Source organism: Caloenas nicobarica, chromosome 7, assembly GCF_036013445.1.
Source record: "Caloenas nicobarica isolate bCalNic1 chromosome 7, bCalNic1.hap1, whole genome shotgun sequence".
NCBI classification, from domain to species: domain Eukaryota; kingdom Metazoa; phylum Chordata; class Aves; order Columbiformes; family Columbidae; genus Caloenas; species Caloenas nicobarica.
In genome coordinates, this window is record NC_088251.1 from 17,109,512 (window position 1) to 17,129,525 (window position 20,014).

The following is a 20,014-nucleotide window of genomic DNA, read 5'->3' on the forward strand; positions in this document are numbered from 1 at the left end:
GTAAAACTAGGTGTGTGTGGCATTCAGTGCTCTTCTGAATGCAGCTGGCAAGAAAGCTTTCTTCAGTTTTATCTAATATTGTTGCATTTGAATGAAGATTTGACCCAAGCAATCCATGCTTTTGCTACCTCAGAAGCGAAACTCATGCAGCACACCCTGCCTGAAGCAAAGCCATGTACAGACTGGCTGCTGGACTTGAATACATCTGCCCAGGTAAGAGGACTTTCTGTGGAGCATGCATTGATCTTTTGCTCCATAATCGGGACAACTCAGTTTTCTCATTGAATATGAACTGTTGGCTTTGACCTTTATAATTTGGCACTTGTGTGTCTTACAGGCTACCTCTTTTCAGAATACCTGCAGCAATTAGAGGCAGCTGGAGTCTCAGCAGGGACTGCTAGACTTTTTCTGCCTAAGACTCTTGACACAAACCAGGCACCTACATGATGATACACCATATTTAAATTATGACAACCTTTGATATAGCTTTACACAGTCTATTTGTTATTAATATAGCAGTGATTCTAATTCTGCACTGAGCATTGAGTGAATACTACTTGACATGTCCTTTTCAGATAAATACTACACATCTCTGATTTATTTAAAAAAATAGGACACTGAAAAAGTGTTTTCCTCTCTACATTCACTATCTACCAAGTTACCTCTTATCCTACTGTCTCTAGTCCTGTGTGACTTCTTGAGGAATATTAAATTCTATGCAGCTGTTGGCTTCAGAGGCAAAAAAAAGTTTGTGTTAACAACATACACATAGGCCAGAACACGTCTAGAAAGAATGATTTGCCAAGAAAACAAAACAGTTTGATAATTGCTCTTGGTGGTAAATAAGGAGTTTGCATACCTATAGTGGGAGTAGATTAAAGATACCAGTACCAATAAAAATGAACTCAGATTCCAGTATAAAAAATGAAATTGGAAAATACATGTACCAAAATTAACATGGTGTAAGAATTATCTCACACTAGATGCAATTTAATAATGAAATAACTCTCTTTTTTTCTTTTTTTTTTCTTTTTTTTTTTTTTTTTTTACACAGGAACAAAACATCATGTTTAATAACTTCAGCCACAATTTGAAGAAAAAACAGCACACCAATCTGTAAATCAACAGTAATTAATTTTCTTTTTCTGTCAGCTGTGTTTAAATACCAAGTTTGGCTATAACTTTATAAAACTCTTAAGAGTATACCTTCCTTAAGAGATCCTCAAAAAGATCTACTTTAGGCATTATATCCTGTTCTACTGTATATTACCATTCCTATTTCTACTACACACAATGAGAGATGAGCCTAATCCCCAAAAAGCTTTAGTGCATGGCCACTTACTTCTAACAGTCAGAATGGTCAATTATAGGGGCATCTAGGTTTAAACAAAATTTAATTCATGTTTAAAGACAGTAGGTGAGGTAGAATTAATAAGATGATCAGTTTCCAAAATAAAAATGTATTAATCCAAGTAACCTGAATTATTTAGCAGATGCTGAAAGTTGTTTCAAATTCCTCAGCATCATGTACTTCAGCACATTCTCCTCTCTGTGTATCACAGATATCATATGACTTAAAGCATATGTGGGTTTTTTTTTTCCAAGAAGTAAGAGATTTATTGAATTTCAAAATTTTAATCCTCTACAGAAGAATGCTGGTAGCATGCTGTGGTAGTATGCTGCAGACAGACCTCGGCAGTGATCCTTTCTTACCTGACTAGATGTTCTAAATGTTTGAGGGCTCGAGAGACTGCTCCTGACTCAGATTCCACAAAGTCAAACAGGCAAGATATTTGAAGTCCCAGAAAAGAGCAAGGTACCTGACAGCAGCTGAATATTCTAGATGCACAGTTACACAGCTTCTTGGCTGAGCAGAAACAATCCAGCTCCTTCTCAGCTGTTGGTACAACACATCACTGTAGTGCTGACAATAAACATTGCACTTCGCAATTCACTGGAAAAAGGCAACAATGTATTTTGTTGTAAAAACTCACTACAGCTTTTAAATGGGTACAGCAGTGGGAAGATGAGAAGATTAATTCCCCTAGATTCTGAAGCACAGCCTAGGAGCTCCTCAACCGTGAGCTGAAGGATTCATTATTTTACAGAAAGCAGTACAAGAACCAAGCTTCTTTGTACATGTCCCATTCTGACATCTAAACAGTGACACGATTTCCATAAGAAAGGATAATTTAGTCCACTTGGTCTAACTTCACTTAACCTTGCTGAGAACAAACTGGAAAATCTGGCCTATACACTGTGTCTCACAAGCTTGAAACAAGGTTATTGCTTGAAATGCAAGATACTCTACCATATAATGTTGCTATAGTCTGGAAAATGCATTTTTGTCAGCCTAGACAGTCTGGAAAATCTTTTATTTCAACATCGACACAGGCAAACCTTCTCTAGTGATGGCAACCTTTCTGTATTACTGAAAGCATATCTTGTAATAAGGCCTCAGTGATCTCTTCAAAACAAGCTAAATGGAAAGCTTATTAAGGTGCTTACTCTGCCTTTCTTATGATAGCGGAATCTTGATATTCATACTTCCATGTTAAAAACTGGCATGTTGATACAAATTATAGGCAATCATATTGGAGTTTTAGCTACAAGCGCATCATGCATGTGTTCTACCCATCCTTCCTCAATGTCAGGTGAAAACAACTACTCATGAACCTTTATTAGAGCAGAATGTGTATTAAATGTACCAGGCAAGGGAGAAAATAAACTTTTGGGCCTTGTAGACACCATTCAACTGAGCCAGCCGTAGCTGGTAGAGTTTATCAGAGAAGATCATCTTCTTTTCTAGACCAAAATATTTCTCAAAAGTTAAAGATGATCCAACTTCATTCCTTTCATGGCTCACCAGGAAAAGACTGCATTTCAGAGCATCCATGAATAAAATATGTTTAAAAAATTTTTTTAAAGGCTTTATTTTATTCTTCTTAACCCGGTAACACCTTCCTTGTACAGTGCCATCATTAGGCACAAAGTTTGGTGGAGTAAAATGAAATCATTGACTGCATTTTGTAACCTGTGGGAGAAGGTAGGAAAGAAGTTGGGTATAGTAGAATTTTTACACTCCTCTCAATTGAAGTGATTAATTACTAATGTCAAAGTGCTAAGGTTGTCTGAACAGTCTCCAGTTACTTAGTGATACAGGAATATTTCAGAAAGGTGCTAATGAAGTAGCTGCACAGATCTCTCACTCGACGAAGTCTGGATGGATTGAACTCCATCTGAAGTTTTTCTTAGAAAGTTCAGTTAACTGTGACTTAGCTCCATTACTTCATATTAGCTGAAGTTTACCATTTGATGCACAGCTTGTCAATACTAAAAATAATTTATAAGTTCCTTAAGTTATTGCATTGGAGAACAGCAATTTATAAATTGCTGTTCAAATACATCAACCGTGAGCTGTGCCTTCTGATACAAAGACACACATTTTGGCATTCAAACATTTGATATAACCAATAGGGAAAGATTAACCTATTTCTGGCCCTTAGGATAGGGGCTACTTTTCAAATTAAAAAAGAAATTATAATGAGGAATTATATATAAGGTCAAAGAGTATTTGCATATCCATGTCAGAGGTCTGCATATCATCTGTTGATTTCCTATGTAATTCACCTCAAAGCCATAATGTGCAAAATTCAGCCCACTTACAAAATCAGATACAGAAATCATATTCTAAGGGTTTATCTCTTTACATACTGCATAGCAAGTCAGGACAGTCTTTAGGTAGTCACATGTATTCATTTCATACGCAAAATGGAAAGACTACTTGAAAAAAGTAAAACTACCTTTGAAGCACATTTTCTTTCTGTCTTTTTAAAGTTTAGACAATGTCTTTCCTGATCTTTTACAGGCTCCAAGATTACAATGAAATCTACCATCCACTTAAGATCTCTTGTAAAAGTATTTCAATATATATATCTACCTCATATTACTATGTAAAAAAATAAGGTGGAGTTAAACTGGCAAAGAAAATTAATGTTCTAGTCTCATGTCTTTGAGATTATTTTTAGATGGTTATCTCAATTAGTAGATTTAAATAGATGCAATTTTTAAATGAAATACAAATAGTACTTTCTTATTTTATTTTTTTTCTGGATTTTTAAAAATAGTTTTGAATTGGATTACGGTTGTATTTACTAGAACTTTTAGAATAAATTTGTTTTAAAAACCCACAGCAAAAGAACATTTAGAAACACTGTGAAGCAAAATTCTAAATCAGTTAATGTGATGACAAAGGGTCATTGCTTAAAGTAATCTTATTAGAAGATGCTTTGAACATGAATAAAACACATTTATAAATCCAAAGATAAATTACTATTAAAAATGAAACTCATTTTTGGAAAATAAAAATCTGAGGTGTTAAAAAAAACCCGCAGACTTTCTTTTCAACATTGCAGTGACATGACTGGATTTTTTAAAAAACATCAAAGGCTTTAAATACTTAAGAAACCTCAAAATAGAAAGGGCTGTAATCTCAGCTACTGCAGAAGAGTGAAATTATGTATTAGTCAGAGCTGCAAAGATGAATTTCTTTTAGTGAGTCTAATTTTAAGTGTCAGTGTATGACCCTGTCAGCTGATTCCTCTCTCTGAAAAACAAAATGTATATAAGAAATGTGAATAGTTTAACATCTTACAATGAGATTCCTATTCATTTTTTCATGTTGTCAGACTAGGCCTGAGTAGTCTGATATGGAAGAAATTCCCCATATGCCACATTAAAGACAGGTTTTGGGGTAGGTTTCGTTTGGTTTTAATCATTGGATCCTGAATCTAAGTAGCAATTAAATGAAGTGTACCAAGTTAAATGGAAGACAGGATGCATATCAAGAAAAGTCAGCAAGCAAGTAGATCATATGGAAGAGTTAAATGGAAACAAACATTTAACCCTTACTACTAATGATCTTACCATATCACAACAGAGAAATTGGAAATAGTCTATGTTGCCATAAATATTATGGAGAGTTTTTCCCCACATCTTCAATTTAAATGAAAACCAGAAAACAAACAAAAAAACCCCAAACCAGCCAACCCACCCTACCCACCCACAGAATGTTTGCTTGCTCCATGAGGACGCACATTATTTTTGAGACATGAGAGAGGTAACCAAATGTTTCCTTTGCACTTCAGTGCTGAATAGAAAGGACATTTCCCAGGTGCTATAGTGAATATATACAGCTAAAGATTCAAAGTCCCTTCAATTCAAAAACAAGTCAAGAAGCAGAAAGGATTTGTTAGTCATCACTACTTCAAGACTTTCACTGCTTATGGGGAAAAAAACCCCAACAGTATACATATACCATATTGGTTTGTCCTGTAGTAAAAATACTCCTACCCACCTGTATGGAGAAAGAAAACATTGAAATGCCTTTTTTTTTTTTTAAACTAAAATAATTTATCTTTTTACCTGGCATTTTACTTCTACGGTAGCATAAAACATTGCAACAGCAAGTTTATAGGGTTGTCTCTTCTTTCAAAGGTCACAGCCATTTTAAAACTTCAGACTGCAACATGATCTATAAAAGCTATAAATCAGAATTAAAGGGTATAAAAACATAAAAGAAAGGCTATAACATACAATTTGGTTTATTGTAAGAGTAGTCACATGAATTAATCATATGGCAAAGACTAAATTTTTGATGTGGCAAGAGCTATCTCTGAAGTTTACTGGGTTAGCAGCTTGAAAAAAACATTCATTTACGTTCATAACTATCAAAAGATCAACTAAATACAGAATTGAGTTTTTCAGTTTTGGTTTTCAAGGGCAATATGAAACAGCAGCTGCTCTGAGCAGAGCAGCTCATCGTCATCATCTGGAGGGGGTCAGGGCTGCTGCTTTTACTCTGAACAGATGGCTGAAAAGAGATCAGTTTCCAAGCTTGAACAAAACCTGTTACTCTTCTTTGCAAATAAGCTGATTTCCAATTCTACTCCAACCAACATTAACATAGAAAAATTCTAGACAAATATAAATTGTTTGCTTGATTTCAGTTGCCTTAGCATGAGGCAAAATAAATTCAACACAAATATTTTCAGGGGAAAAAAAGCAAAGGTCCAAAAATCCAGGCTACTTTTTAGGTGAAGTCAGTTATTTTTAAATAATAAAATTTTATATTGGGGTTTACAATACATTTCATTTTAAATGATATGTTTTTCTTAAAATTTGTTTTTAAAGAAGGAAGGAAACAGCACTTTACTAGAGCTGTGATAGAAAAAACACTTGGGACTGTTGTCAAGAGCTTCATTCAAAGTAAAGAACTTCAATCAAAACGATAGCCAACATAATTTACACACATCAAGCCAGCAGCATATTTCCTGATTTTGTATGATTCCAACTCTCCTGTGAGCAGACCAATAATCTGTGAGCAGACCGATAATCACACCGAGTGAACTGTGCCTAGAGAGGAACTGAAGCTGTAAGACATTTTAAGACAGAATGCAGAGCTTCCGTATCAGGTTTTGACTTGTCTTTTTTCACTCAAGTGGTCAATTTGATAATTGCTGCTGTGGTGCGTGGCTGGTTAGTAACTGGTTTGAATGTTCACTCACATGTCAATTGTTTTCAGGTTGTAGTTGCTCAAGTTTCTTGTCTTTGCTAATTATATAGAAAAGATGCAGTTTGAAAAACCTTCCTTAATAATGTAAGGTTTTTCCAAAACTATGCATTTTCCTGGGAGATCAGAATGGTACATTAAAAAAAAAATATCTGAACTATCAAAGCCTCTAAAAAATTATGTTTTTCACTTTGTTAAATGAAAACTTCATGGCCTCCATTGGTATACAACAGGCTACTGATTATATAGATAGATATACTATGATCAGTAGTCATGTACATCATAGGTCCCAAAACTATGTAGAATTTGCATGGTATAAAGCAGCTAAAAACTGCCAGCCAGAGCACTGAGACATGTGAGACACACAGCATCTCTCAGCTGCTCCCAGCTTTTGAGATGAGAGGGAGGCAGATACCCTGCCTTGGGCAGAGGCAGCCACAGCATCTTTCATTCCAGCATCTGATGAATTCTTGTTGCCAGTCCTAACCTCTGATTTCAGAGAACAGAAGTATAATTTGGGATATTACCTCTGATAAATTGCTGATTTATATATTCCGATGATAAAGCACTAATTTTACATTATTGTATCATTATCTTAGGGGTAGATATGTGAGCATCACTGCAGTGATTCTAAGAATGGAAAATTGAACGTTAAAAATATAATGCTTATAGGAATTAGTAAAGAGAGCATAAGCTTGTAATGCATGAAGTGATTGCAGCTGTCAGGGGGGTGGGAGTAGGAGACAACTTATTTTTCAGATGACCCTCAGAAACAGTGAACATGCTGCAGTACTAGTACAGAATCCTTCTCTTCACCACCACGCTCAGTCATGCCCTTGAACTTATTTCAACGATTTGAAAGAAGAATTTGATGCTTCATAAACTATTAGCAAAACAAGACATAGCACAAGCTGTTAGCAAAACACTAAATATTATCAAGTCCTTGATATCGCTATTGAAAGGGCTGCTTTTATCCTAGAGCCTGTAATACTTACAGATCAATTCATGTATTTCCATTTACAAAACAAAAGGCAACATTTAATGAAAGTCACATTTCAATGGTGGGGTGGGGCGTGCAAACCATAGTAAAACGTACTTAGCTTTAGAAGTGGTTAATGAGAATCAGATAAACATTTTACTGCTTCCATTTCACAAAAGCGGCCTGATTACTTCCTATAGGTAAGTGATGGAAAGCTTTTTCTCTACTTAGATATGTTCAGATCCCAGGTAATGCTTTCACTTCTCCACTCTGTTTTTTTCCACCTTAAACCTCTTTTTGGTGTCTTAGTCATTAGTGGGTTTGAAAGAAAATTTAGCTAGATATTGTGAACCGACAGTCATTCAAAACAGAATTAGCAGCATTTTCTTTCATATGTGTCCTGTTAAGTGAGAATAGTGAAGAAGGAACATATTTTTCAGTCTGCTTATGAGACTTTTAGCCATTAGTCCATGCAAAATTTCACTATAGACAGTAGCTACATGGAATTATTTAATATATTTTGTTTTAGCTTAAATATCTATTCACTATTAAGATACAGGGTGTTTCAAAAAGATGAACCCAACTTGAAATGACGACTGTTTTGAAATTGGGTCCATCTTTTTGAAACACCCTGTATATCTTCAATAAGAGACTTCTCAATCAGAATTCATTTTTTTTTTCCCCCATACAGACATTTCATAGTGGCTACAAATCCAGTGGGAATCTATGCCAGACCATATTTTTTCCTCCTGAGGAGGCCATGTGTGATGTGTAAGCTACTCAGTTTGATATAGCAGTATAACATACACGTACACTCAATTAGTATACCATATATCACAGCCTATTATATTTATCATTCACAAAAATGACAGAGATGCACACCCCTAAAAATGCATGATTCAGTGCTCTTATTTAGGAAATGGCATTAAGTCAGTCGTCAAGCTCTATGTGCTTCTGTTTCACTAAATACAAAGGTTTCCTTAAAAGAGGATGTGTGTCTCCCAAAGAAAGACTTAAAAATAGTTGAAATTTTGAACTTAACCCTGTCCTGGATTTGGATAGCTGGTGATTTGTAAGACTCATGTTTGATTATTAGAAGATAAATTCATAGGGCTCCTCCTTTCTCTTTGAGATAATCTTTAAGAACATTAAGATTTAAAAACCTGTGTTCACAACCACGTCTAGCTCTATTAAAATTAATTGCCCAATAAATTAAAAAAAATTCAATTTGCATGTAAGCTGGTTTCAGTTACCTATGTAATACAGAATACCAAATACCCAAGACACATTCCTGAAAATCTCAGAATGCATTCTTTAATAAGGATTAACTTTAAGATTTCCTTTTTCTGTCCAAAAGAGACATCAGTAAACTTGTCTGAAACTTGATTTTTTTTTTTTTGCCCACCATCAGTTCTTCAGATTACTGCATCACTTAACCAAACACTTGACTATTTTCCATTTAAGTCAGAGGTATTTTTAGTCTAAATAAGTCAAAATTTCAAGATGTTTTACTGCAGGTAACAGCTGCACAACAATGAAGAAAAAAAAAAATATGAGCACTATACATAGGTAAGTCTTACTGAAGAATCCTAGTCAATTATTTCAGCATGTACCAAAACAAATTTACTGCAACAGTTAGTCCAGAAAGTGGATGCTTGGAATTGCTATTTAAACGGAACCTATTGAACTGGACATTTGATTGAAAGCTTGTGATAATGAGTAGTGATTAGTAGATGCATGACCCAGACTCCAACCAGCTGCTCTTCAGATTTTAGAAGCAGCAATCCCCTTGAGACAAGCCTTAAATATCAACTGTGACGTAACTCAAGGTAGTCTAATAAAACAGTTCATGTAAAGTATAAGAAATCCCATTGCAATTTTAACCCTTCCAGGCAGTGAGTGAAAGAAACAGCCTGCCTCTTTGGCGAATGGCCAACAGAAAAGCGTCTACATGATTTATGGAAAGAATTTGTTCTGGAAATAGAAAATTATGTAAATCCAACATTTGACCTTTAGTTTTTTGCTAAAGAGTCAGGAGGATTATGAAAAAAAACCTATCAGTAGGTGCAGACGTCATGCTTATGAACTTCAAAACTGGCTTTGCTGGAAGCAATGGATGTGGCCTAAGTATCTCTCCTCCTGTAACACAATACTGAGCCCATCAGTCAAAGCAAACCTGAGAGGCATTAGATACAACTTAACAGGAAAGGGATACACAGACTGCAGACCATGATACAGGCTTCTGAAGTAGCCTCCTTAATTGCTACCAAGAAATCAATTACGTCTTTCAGGAACCTGGTATTTTTTTTCTGTGGGAAATTCAAGGCCTTTTGATGACACTGGCCATAAGGCAGCTGATCCAGTTATGAGACACCCCGTCTTCTTCCTATAATCATATAATCCAACAGAAGAAGTCTAGAATGTAATGCAGTTTTGAATAGAAGGAAAACAACTTACTTTATTGACTTCTGTGTTGTAAAAAAGGTATTTTGCCTCTATTAAAAAACTCTTATTAGCCTCTGAACAGTTATGACTACAAAACTCTTCTAGCAATTTATTACTAATGCTGTAAAATGAAGTTATATGGTTAATTGCAGCCACCCCCCTGATTATATAAAACACTTCACAACAGATTCAGATACGCAAGAGGCTGGTTGACAGATGCACATCCAGGCTGAAATTGAAAACGTATCACCGGATTGTCTTCCCAGTTTTTTTCTGGAAACTCTGAGGACTAGTACATTAGTGAGGAAGAGTATGAAAACAGTTGTTTCTCTGGCAGATTAGAGTGCAGCCATGAGAAAAATGTCCTTTATTTGTCTGTTGTACACATACAACATCCTACAGTACACAGACATCGTATTATCCAATGTGATTAGACTGTTGATCCTAAAAATGTTATTTAGCTGAACAAAAGAACTACGAGAAATGCCAGGACACTGGCAAGTACCCAAGAACCTGTTGAGGATGTACTGCAGCCTGTCAGACATATCTCAAGAACTTTGAAATCTTTGGAGGAAGGTTTAAAAAAAAAAAAAAAAAAAAAAAAAAAAAAAAAAAATCTACACAGACAAGTATCCTGTAGACTAAAATCAAACACAATTTCTTAAGAACGTGACAAAAAAAAAAAAAGGCTAAATTTATTGATAGGACAGATCTAAATTTGGACAACAGCCTTCTTTTGTGTTATAGGCAGAAAATAATTTGATTTGGTCCCATTACATAAAATCTCACAAGAGCTTACTCCACTTAGGAAAATGTCTTACAGAGTGATATCAAGCATGTGGTGCCACAAGATCTGTTCTTAGATCTATTCCTACAGCATAATAATTGAGAGCCACTATCAGTAATCGCAGACCAACATCTGCCCCCCTCCCCACCTAGTCCTGAAAAGGAGCCAACCCAGTATTGTGGGCATCACATCAAATTTGTCCTGTCTTGATTGGAACAAGCCTTCTGACACCACATAAGGATACTAAAGGAGAGAGAGAAGTAGGCAGAAGGGGAGAAATTCGTTTCTGAAAAAACAAGATTTTTCTCTCATAAGAACATTTGGTTTATACTACTGAGGAAGACAGAAGCTGCTGGGCTTGGATTTACTCTGCTTTATGACTTGTGCTAGAACTCAGAAACCCAAATTTCATTCTTGAATTCTAGGCCACCCATCCTTTCTAAACTTGCATGTCCTGGCTCTCAAAAGAAGGTTTTCAGTAATAACGTAAACTACCTCAGGAATATTTGGCTACAGTCATTATATTTTTCTCATAATAAATAGCCTTTTAAAACTAATTTGGTTACTAGTAAGCAACTAGGTAAGACTGACACAAACACCTTTACTTCCACATCTAGTGGAGACTATGGATGCTGAGCCCCTTCTCAAGAGCCCTGGTCACTCCTTAGGCATCACAAGGTGCTGACTGGAGAAGGGTCCACAAATGATTGCTAAAAAAATGTGGTTTCTTCAGGGATAAAAAAAAATTTCTATAGCAACCTAACAATTACAAAAGAAAACTGCTTTTGTTGAAAGCAACATGAAAGTTGTGAGAGAATAATCCTGCAAAGCTATTTCAGAATCAGGTTTGTTCTGCCTAGGCTTGATTGCTCAAAAATATGTTTATATTTTTCGTCATCAGATTCTTGTTTACCCCTAGAAAAAGAAATTGCAAATGACATAGTTCTAGGGACAGAGATTCTCTCTATGAAGCAATCTCCCTGAATGCTCTTTGATAACTGGCACAGCAGTCTCAAAGACAGATATTTTAAAATTACCGTTATCGGTACACCAAGAACCCTCCAACATTTAGGACAAGACAGGAAATAGTGTGAAGAGTTTTACAAAGACAGTCTTAAACAGAAGTCATTGAAAACCTAAAATAAAATTCTATACAAAACCAGCCTTAAGTTACACAGCTACAGAAGAGCAGAGTAGTATGTGCTGCACTTTGCTACCACACATCAGATGAACTGCATTGATTTGGGATTATGCTGCCCTGCTGTAGGAAGACACAGACTAGAAATTATTAGGTGGGTGCAAAAGGAATTGCAGTTTTTGCATTGTTGAAATTTGTCATTGGAATACATTCTTAAATGTGGTTATGTTATACATCATTTGAATGTGCTTTTGTCACTTTATGGTTTCTTTGCTACTGACTTATAACTTGCTGTTTAATTTATATTTAGACTATGGAAATGATGTTAGAGAAAAAGCAAATTAGAGCAGATTTCTTATTTGAGTTCAAAATGGGTCATAAAGCAGCGGAGACAACTCACATCAACAACACATTTGGCCCAGGAACGGCTAATGAACGTACAGTGCAGTGGTGGTTCCAGAAGTTTTGCAAATGAGACGAGAGCCTCGAAAACAAGGAGCATAGTGCCCAGCCATTGGAAATTGACAATGACCGGTTGAGAGCAATCATCAAAGCTGATCCTCTTAAAACTACATGAGAAGTCACCGAAGAACTCAACATCGATCATTCTATGGCCATTCAGCATTTGAAGGAAATTGAAAAGGTGAAAAATCTCGACAAGTGGGTGCCTCATGAGCTGACGGAAAATCCAAAAAAAATTGTTGTTTTGAAGTGTAGCCTTCTCTTACTCTGCGCAACAACAACAAACCATTTCTCAATCGGATTGTGACATGTGATGAAAAGTGGATTGTACATGAGAACTGGCAATGACCAGCTCAGTGGCTGGACGAAGAGGAACTTGCAAGGAACTCCCCAAAGCCAAACTTGCACCAAAAAAAGGTCACAGTCACTGGTGGTCTGCTGCCGGTCTGATCCACTAGAGCTTCCTGAATCCCGGTGAAACCATTCCAGCTGAGAAGTCTGCTTAGCAAATCGATGAGATGCACCGAAAACTCACCACCTGCAGCTGGCACTGGTCAACAGAAAGGGCCCAATTCTTCTGCACAACACCACCCAAGCACACGCCGCCCAACTGACACTTCAAAAGTGGAACAAATTGGGCTACGAAGTTTTGCCTTTATCACCATATTCCGCTGACCTCTTGCCAACCGACTGCCACTTCTTCAAGCATCTTGACAACGTTTTGCAGAGAAAACACTTCCACAACCAGCAAGATGCAGGAAATGCTTTGCAAGAATTCATTGAATCCCGAGGCGCAGATTTTTACGCTACAGGAATAAACCAACTTATTTCTTATTTTGGCAAAACTGTGTTGATTGTACTGGTTCTTATTTTGATGAATAAAGATATGTTTGATCCTAGCTATAATGATTTAAAATTAATGGTCCAAAACTGCAACTGCTTTTGTGCCAACCTAATATATCCATGGCCTCAGATGGCAGTGGGTAAAAGGCTGATATTGCACACATATGTGTTGGCACATATGTAAATAAAGTTTAATAAAGATCTTGCATTGCTATTTGCCACGCAGTGTATTTCTGGATAAGGAACATCGATTTCTGTTGTAGCAAATGCTATGATCTCTGACTTCTGCTTCTAAAAGACAGAAATTGGCTTGGCATTTTATGCTGGACTTTATTTTCTCACCCTATCTCTCACCTTTATCCAAACAGTCCTCCTAAGTGGAAAGGAACAGAGGAAGGCTTTTGCGTAATTTTTGTCATTTTAAAATACGTTGTGCAGTTTTTAGTGATTGCCAAAAAAATGGTAGTTATCAGAAGGAGAAAATCAGTAAAGTTGTTTTAAAGCTAACAATCTGCTAAAAAATAACCCAAAAGAATGTTTTTGAAACAGTTGGCACCATCTGTTTAATTAAAAAAGTTAAAAAATGACTGTAGTTAGCATAAGCCTTGCTTAACTCAGCAGACTAGCAAATAAGTAATAAAACCCCTCAGTTTATATTTCAATAAAATATGAATTGTCTGGATTTTGCCAGAGTAAAATAGATTGTGTCATGGTAATGTGTAACTACATTCGATAACTACATTCTTTAGCACATATTTCATTATTTCTCAACATTTCCTAGGTACTCAAAAAATAATAACAAACCACATTTAATTCCCAAAACTCTGCTGAAAGCCAAGTAAATTCATTCCGAACCGGGCACCTGCTTACCAAAGACCAACACATGGCATTTACAATTTTGCCAGTTCCGTTACTAACACATCCTAACAGATCCGAAGGAAGTCGTCCAAAGACTTTTCAGGCAATGGGAATGAATTGGCCTTATTCAGAAGCAAAGCATTAAAATCACCTCATCGATGACTCCAACACAAAAACATGGTGTTAAGCTTTACAATGCATAGGAGGAGTAAAAGGAAATGTGAAGGCAACAATACAGAAGCTCAGAACTAGAAATAGCAACCTCTTGTACTCATTGTCAGCTGTTACCAGCTTCTCTTGCCCAAGTGCATAATACACACTTTCAGAGACAAAACAGCTGGGTGCCACCGGTCCCTCTTCTCTCAGCAACCTACATATTGAACTCACTGGCGACCAACACATCCTGTAGAGGCTACTTGATCCATCAGATGATTTTGGTTTTGTTATTATAATAACCAAAACTCAACCATCCACCAAACCAGATCACTTTCCCAAACACATGATCACAGGTTATTCTATGATGTCAGGCAAGATTCAGTAAGGGTAGTGAAAACCTAGCGTAAAACCTGGATAATACAGACAGTACAGATGTGCTTGGGGAGTACGGTGCAGCCACATCCATGGTGATCTGCAGTCCCCCAAGGTCCACAGTCATAATGTTGGCATTGCACTGAAATAAGCCTTGTGTAAGTCACCATGTTGGAGACTGCAGTTAAGCTTATTTCACACACAACCAGTTTATGTCCATCAGGTCCAACGCTAGACTTGAAGTAATGCGCCAAAACAAGCTTGTGGTGACACCATCCTGCTCAGGATTCCAAATCCAGGAAACCTTCTTTGTTCAAGCTGATCGCTGCAGGAATGTTTCTGGACCCCGGCTAGTCCTGAACACAGCATACATGCCACTGCACCTAAGCTAATCAGCCATATCAATGAATACATTGGCTAATACAGCTTGTTAGAACTGACTACACATCTGTGGCCTGACTTGCCCACTAAACTAACCAGATAAAACCCTCAGGGTTGAGGAGAGGTCACTAGACTGGAAGCAACATTTTATTTTAATCTTTCAGATTTCATGCTTGATCGGATTAGCCGTGGCTAATAGTTCCTGCTGCCTTTTTTTCCTAGTCCTAAGAATATCAAAGTGTTCCTAATATAGTGTGACTATAGGGAATTAATATATTGCACCAACAAAGTAAACATTCCACAGATTCAATAAATTATACCAGTAAGTAGATACTGGAAGTCTGTATTAATACACTCAGGACTGTGAGGGATCTCATCACCTGGATGTAACTGTGAAGACAAAAAACCATGATGTAAAACTGCTCCAGTATAAAACTCAGCTGACTCTGCTGATCCCTCAACTGCTGATGCTGTCTGCTCCCAGCCTCTGACTGAATGCTTATCAAAGCAAGCAAACAAAAAAATATTGAACTTGGTTGTAAGTCCAGACACTGCGCGCTGGTCTGACCCTACAGACACGAAGGAGTAATGAAAAGGCCATCTATCAAAAGGACACTAATGTCTGCCTGGAAGTGATGCCATATGTTCAGAAAGAGCAGGGTTCTGTTTTACTGCCAGCAGGGCACATTCAGGTAGGTGGGAGAAGCCTTGGAGGTCAAGCTTTATTAATGTGTGAACAAAGATTAGCCGCCACATCATCCCCGCTGCATTCCAATAAGCCATTTTTCTCGTTTACCTTTGAGATTACTAGCACATGAGAAACAACAAATTCTCTCCTCTGTAATTTAATTTGCGCATTTTTTTTTTACATATTTTCTATTTGAAAGAGTCATATTCCAAACATCAGAGAATTTACAAACTAGCAATGCAACATGGAGGATGCCTAGAAAAAGGGAGAAAACATTTGAATTCACAAGTGTTTGACAGCTGAGTAAGTCATGTCACTGAATTTGTACCAAGCCTGATTTCAAATCTCTCTTCTCATTTCACTGTGTTTCTTAAAGAAATGCCTGATAAGGCATCAAACCAGCTTAAAATAAAAAGGTAAAAAAAAAATTAGTTCTACAGGAACTTCTAGTGAAAAACAGCAGTGGAGACATTTTATTGTTGTACTTCTGTCGATGATTCCATAATAAGTTTGGAAAATAAGTAGTCTTTATATATAAAATAGACCAAAAGCTGTGAAAAAAATATATATAATACACATCCAAACTTTACCCTTTGATTCCTGGTAATAACATTCTGTCTTCTATGCAGATGCTGCCTGTACAGAATCACAGTAAGTCAAGTACATGTGCCCTACCGAATTTAACATAACTATAAGTGAATCTCAAAGACAGGAATGCAGGACGCATGATGCTGCAGCCCTGCCTGATAACTAAGAAGTCAGTTATAAATAAATCTGGAACAGTTGGGATTGACTGTTGTTTAGCACTTTCAGACAGACATTCAGGGCAACTGGCAGGGACTTTGAAAGCTGTTTCCTATATTAGAATCATGACAAAAATAGAAGTGAGGCTGCATTCCCTTGTCTTCTGCTAAAATAGATCTTGTTCAAAAACATTTCTACAAGTTTGGTGAGGCATAACTAGTCCACTGTCAGATACAGAACAAAATCATAATTGGAAGTCCCATGTTGATCTACCATGAATTAACTTAGTGAATTAATAAGAAAAAAGAAAGTAGAGAGTACTAGGGGATATTAGGGACAAGGAGAAGCTGATTTTACTACATTTTTTAACTTGTAAGTGAAGCCACAATCAGAATTCACTAGCCAAAAACACTCTAAAGGCCTTCAAAAATAAAATAAAAAGGGAAAATCATATATTTTTATCAACTGTCCTTAGGAAAATACGGGGGGTTTTGAGGTTTGGGGTGTTTTGTTGTTGGTTTTGGTTTGCTTGTCTTGCTCTGTTTTTTAGATACAATAACAGATGTTGCATAACTACTGACAGCAAGGCTGAGTTGTGAGAATGGAACAGGAAGGAGAGAGCATTTATGGGGTTTTGTTCTGGTTTTAAGTGCCCCAAATACTGTTTACAGGGCAAGCATTTGTCATAGAGTTCTCACCTCCAGCACTTAAGCTTCCAGATAAATTAAGTTGGCTTTTATTTGTGTGATTTTTACAGTCAAATAAATCTATCAAAATATCGTAGGATAAGCTAGTTCACTGACTGAACAGCCCATTGTTCTGTCCAAATAATCAGTGGCCTTAATGAGCAATTAAGAGCTTTCAGGGTCAGTGGGAACAGAGAACCTTAACATATAGGTCAGAAATTCTGCGTATAACTTTATGCTACTGTTTCAGATCATGACTGAACTCCGAAACTATATGCAAGAGGCACGCATGACTGAAAATGGTATGTATATACTATAATAAAAACGCACAGGAGAGACTAGGATACAGTAACAGCAATCTGATTTGGCCAAGTAACTCTCCCAGGCAGGTTCCCCATAAACTGTTCTTTCTCAACTAACGCAGGTCTGCGTAATGTTTTGCTGACAGACACAAAATTACCTCACCTGCACGCGGTCTAAAGCACCCTGAACCAAATAAGCTCCAACCTAGAATCCCGGTGACAGCTGCGTGTGACGCCAGCCTGCCCACTCCATAGCGGAGCTCCTTGCTGCAGTCCAGAGCCTGAGGTTCCGAGCAGGATCGCAGCATTTTGGCTCGGAACACCCGAAGAGGACTCACGCTTCTCTACAAAATACCCAGTTCCCCCAATCCACCAGTGACTTCCGGCATTATTCCTATAGTCTGTACAATATGCAAACTTGCAACAGAATCGGTACCAGGGAATTTCTGCAACTTGCCTTCTAAAGTAAGCCTAATATATATAAAGGCATGATTCAAGGACTCCAGATTTGCTGAAGAAGTACACATACAGGACCACATTTCAGTCACTGAATTGTGTTTTTTCTGTAATGACAACTGCTGAAAATGCTTGTTGAGAGAAAATTTGTCATAAAGAGTCTAATCTTTTCTTTATAATGGATTGCCACGTTGCAGACGTAGATTCCTTTTACCAAAACAGCCTGCATAAATGTATATTAAACTAATTACCTTTAGGTGGAAAATATGACTTGCTTTCAGCTTTGTGAGGCCAGTCCACCACAAGAGGTCCAAACCTACGAAAGCTGGCAGTGATCTCATCTACAAAAAACAAATGAAGCACCTTAGAGAGAATCTGAAGACTGACAGTGGCAAGGTAAAAATTCTTACTTAAAAAAAAAAAAAAAAATCCACACCAAAACCACACCACTATCTTCTACACCTATTAAGAGCAGCGAAAACTGCAGTAATGTACATAGAGGTTGCCTAAATATTCTTTCACCTCTATGCTATACAGGGCTGCTTATAGAAGTAATTTTACATGCCACTAATGCACGTTTGCAGCAGGATTAAATGCAAACATGATCTATCAGAAGTGAATATGCTTCAGCTGCAGTCTATTTCTAATTATAGCCACAAAGCAGGGTCAGATGCAGCCACATGGGACTGACGGAGGAGCGACATGTCAGCGTGGCCACTCCTTGCAGCATGCCCTAGAAAGCAGGCTGCGGCAGGTCACGCGACTCCAGGGATTTCACCTTCCTCAGTCCCCTCTGGAAATCTGCCTTGAATTACCAAGTTATTTCTTTGCTTTTTGTGCATGAGTTTAGAAACACCATGGAACACACATCTAAAACTAACTTAGAGGACAATTTTGGTTAACATGCAAATGTTTCAGAAAAAAGTATTTTAAGTTATTTTAAAAATTTTTTTCCTTAATGCATCTATTTATGTACTTTAAAGAAAGAAGTTGTTTACAATTGTGTCTAATGTGATGCTAGATAGATCAGAACAACAATCCATCAGGAGAAAAGTTTGAAGAGAAAGGCAGTGGTTTTCCAATTTTTTTGATTGCTGTTTCAGATGCGTCCAGTTTATCTGACTCCATGAGCTACACCTCAGATTTTTCAAGCGACTAGAGCCACACCACACATATTGTATAACTCGGGAGCTGATGGAAAAAAGTGTTACTGGAGTAGACCTCTCACGGAAGAGGGTAATGGCTCCCATGTCGTCATGTTACTTCCTTGCAGGATAGGCTGGGCATATATTTTGATTCTGAGTGACAAAGCAATGTCACATCAGTCATACCTGTTGGTCTGCTGCTTCTTACAGCTGGGGATTCAGATTGCGCAGCAGTTCCTCTGTCAACAGTCCTGCAACTCATGATGTGACATGGGAACTGCATTTGAGCTCTTTGTAAACCATAGCCTGGTAACTCATACTATTTTTTTATTAAAATTGCATGTGGTTTAGGCTTCAATTTAGTAGATCAGATTCAGAGATCCCTCTCTTGTCATTATAAGGCATCATCAAATTCCCTGTGTATGCCAACTGAAGCTAGATAGTGATGGATTCCAGCTATAATATGAAAAAAACCACCAAAACCTCACAATTTTATTTTGGGAGTCGGGGCGTGTGGGGGCACACACAAGTAGAGCAGACAGTGATTGAGAAAAAACTTGACCAGCCCCACTAAACTGGTTATTATTTTGTAACCATATTAATTCCCCTGCATGTATGCTGGATATAAGAGCTGATTAATTAAAGCCTAATTTATTTTGGTAAGGACTGTATTAATGAAGTCCTTAAAGTCAACCCCATCCTTTTAAAAGAACAGGGAAAGACTGTGGAGGAGTGACAGGACCCACCAAGTTCCCTTTTTCAGCTTTCCCACTTACATACGTGGGAACACATAATGCTATTGCAGATGAGAAGACCTGCTATGCAGGCATTTCTATCTCCACGTCTTCTGATCTAAGGTACAGAAGAATGTCAAGTAAATGCTCGGGTCTTGCAGGGGGTGGTGGTGTATGTTTGTTTTAAATAACGCCACAAGTGCTACAAGCGACATACCTGGGAAAATACATTTTTAATGGAGATCCGACCTTTTTAAAGTAATTATA

The 20,014-nt window shown here is 37.2% G+C and overlaps 1 protein-coding gene across 7 annotated transcripts in view; it reads right to left on the reverse strand.

Annotated features, from left to right (window-relative positions):
• The window catches only part of CPEB3 (cytoplasmic polyadenylation element binding protein 3), a 95,714-nt gene that overhangs the window by 11,473 nt on the left and 64,227 nt on the right, over positions 1–20,014 (reverse strand). For all 7 annotated transcript variants that reach the window (XM_065639265.1, XM_065639262.1, XM_065639261.1 and 4 more), the window contains exon 6: positions 18,120–18,209. In XM_065639265.1, the coding sequence (XP_065495337.1) occupies positions 18,120–18,209 (90 nt within the window). The remainder of the gene's footprint in view (positions 1–18,119; positions 18,210–20,014) is intronic.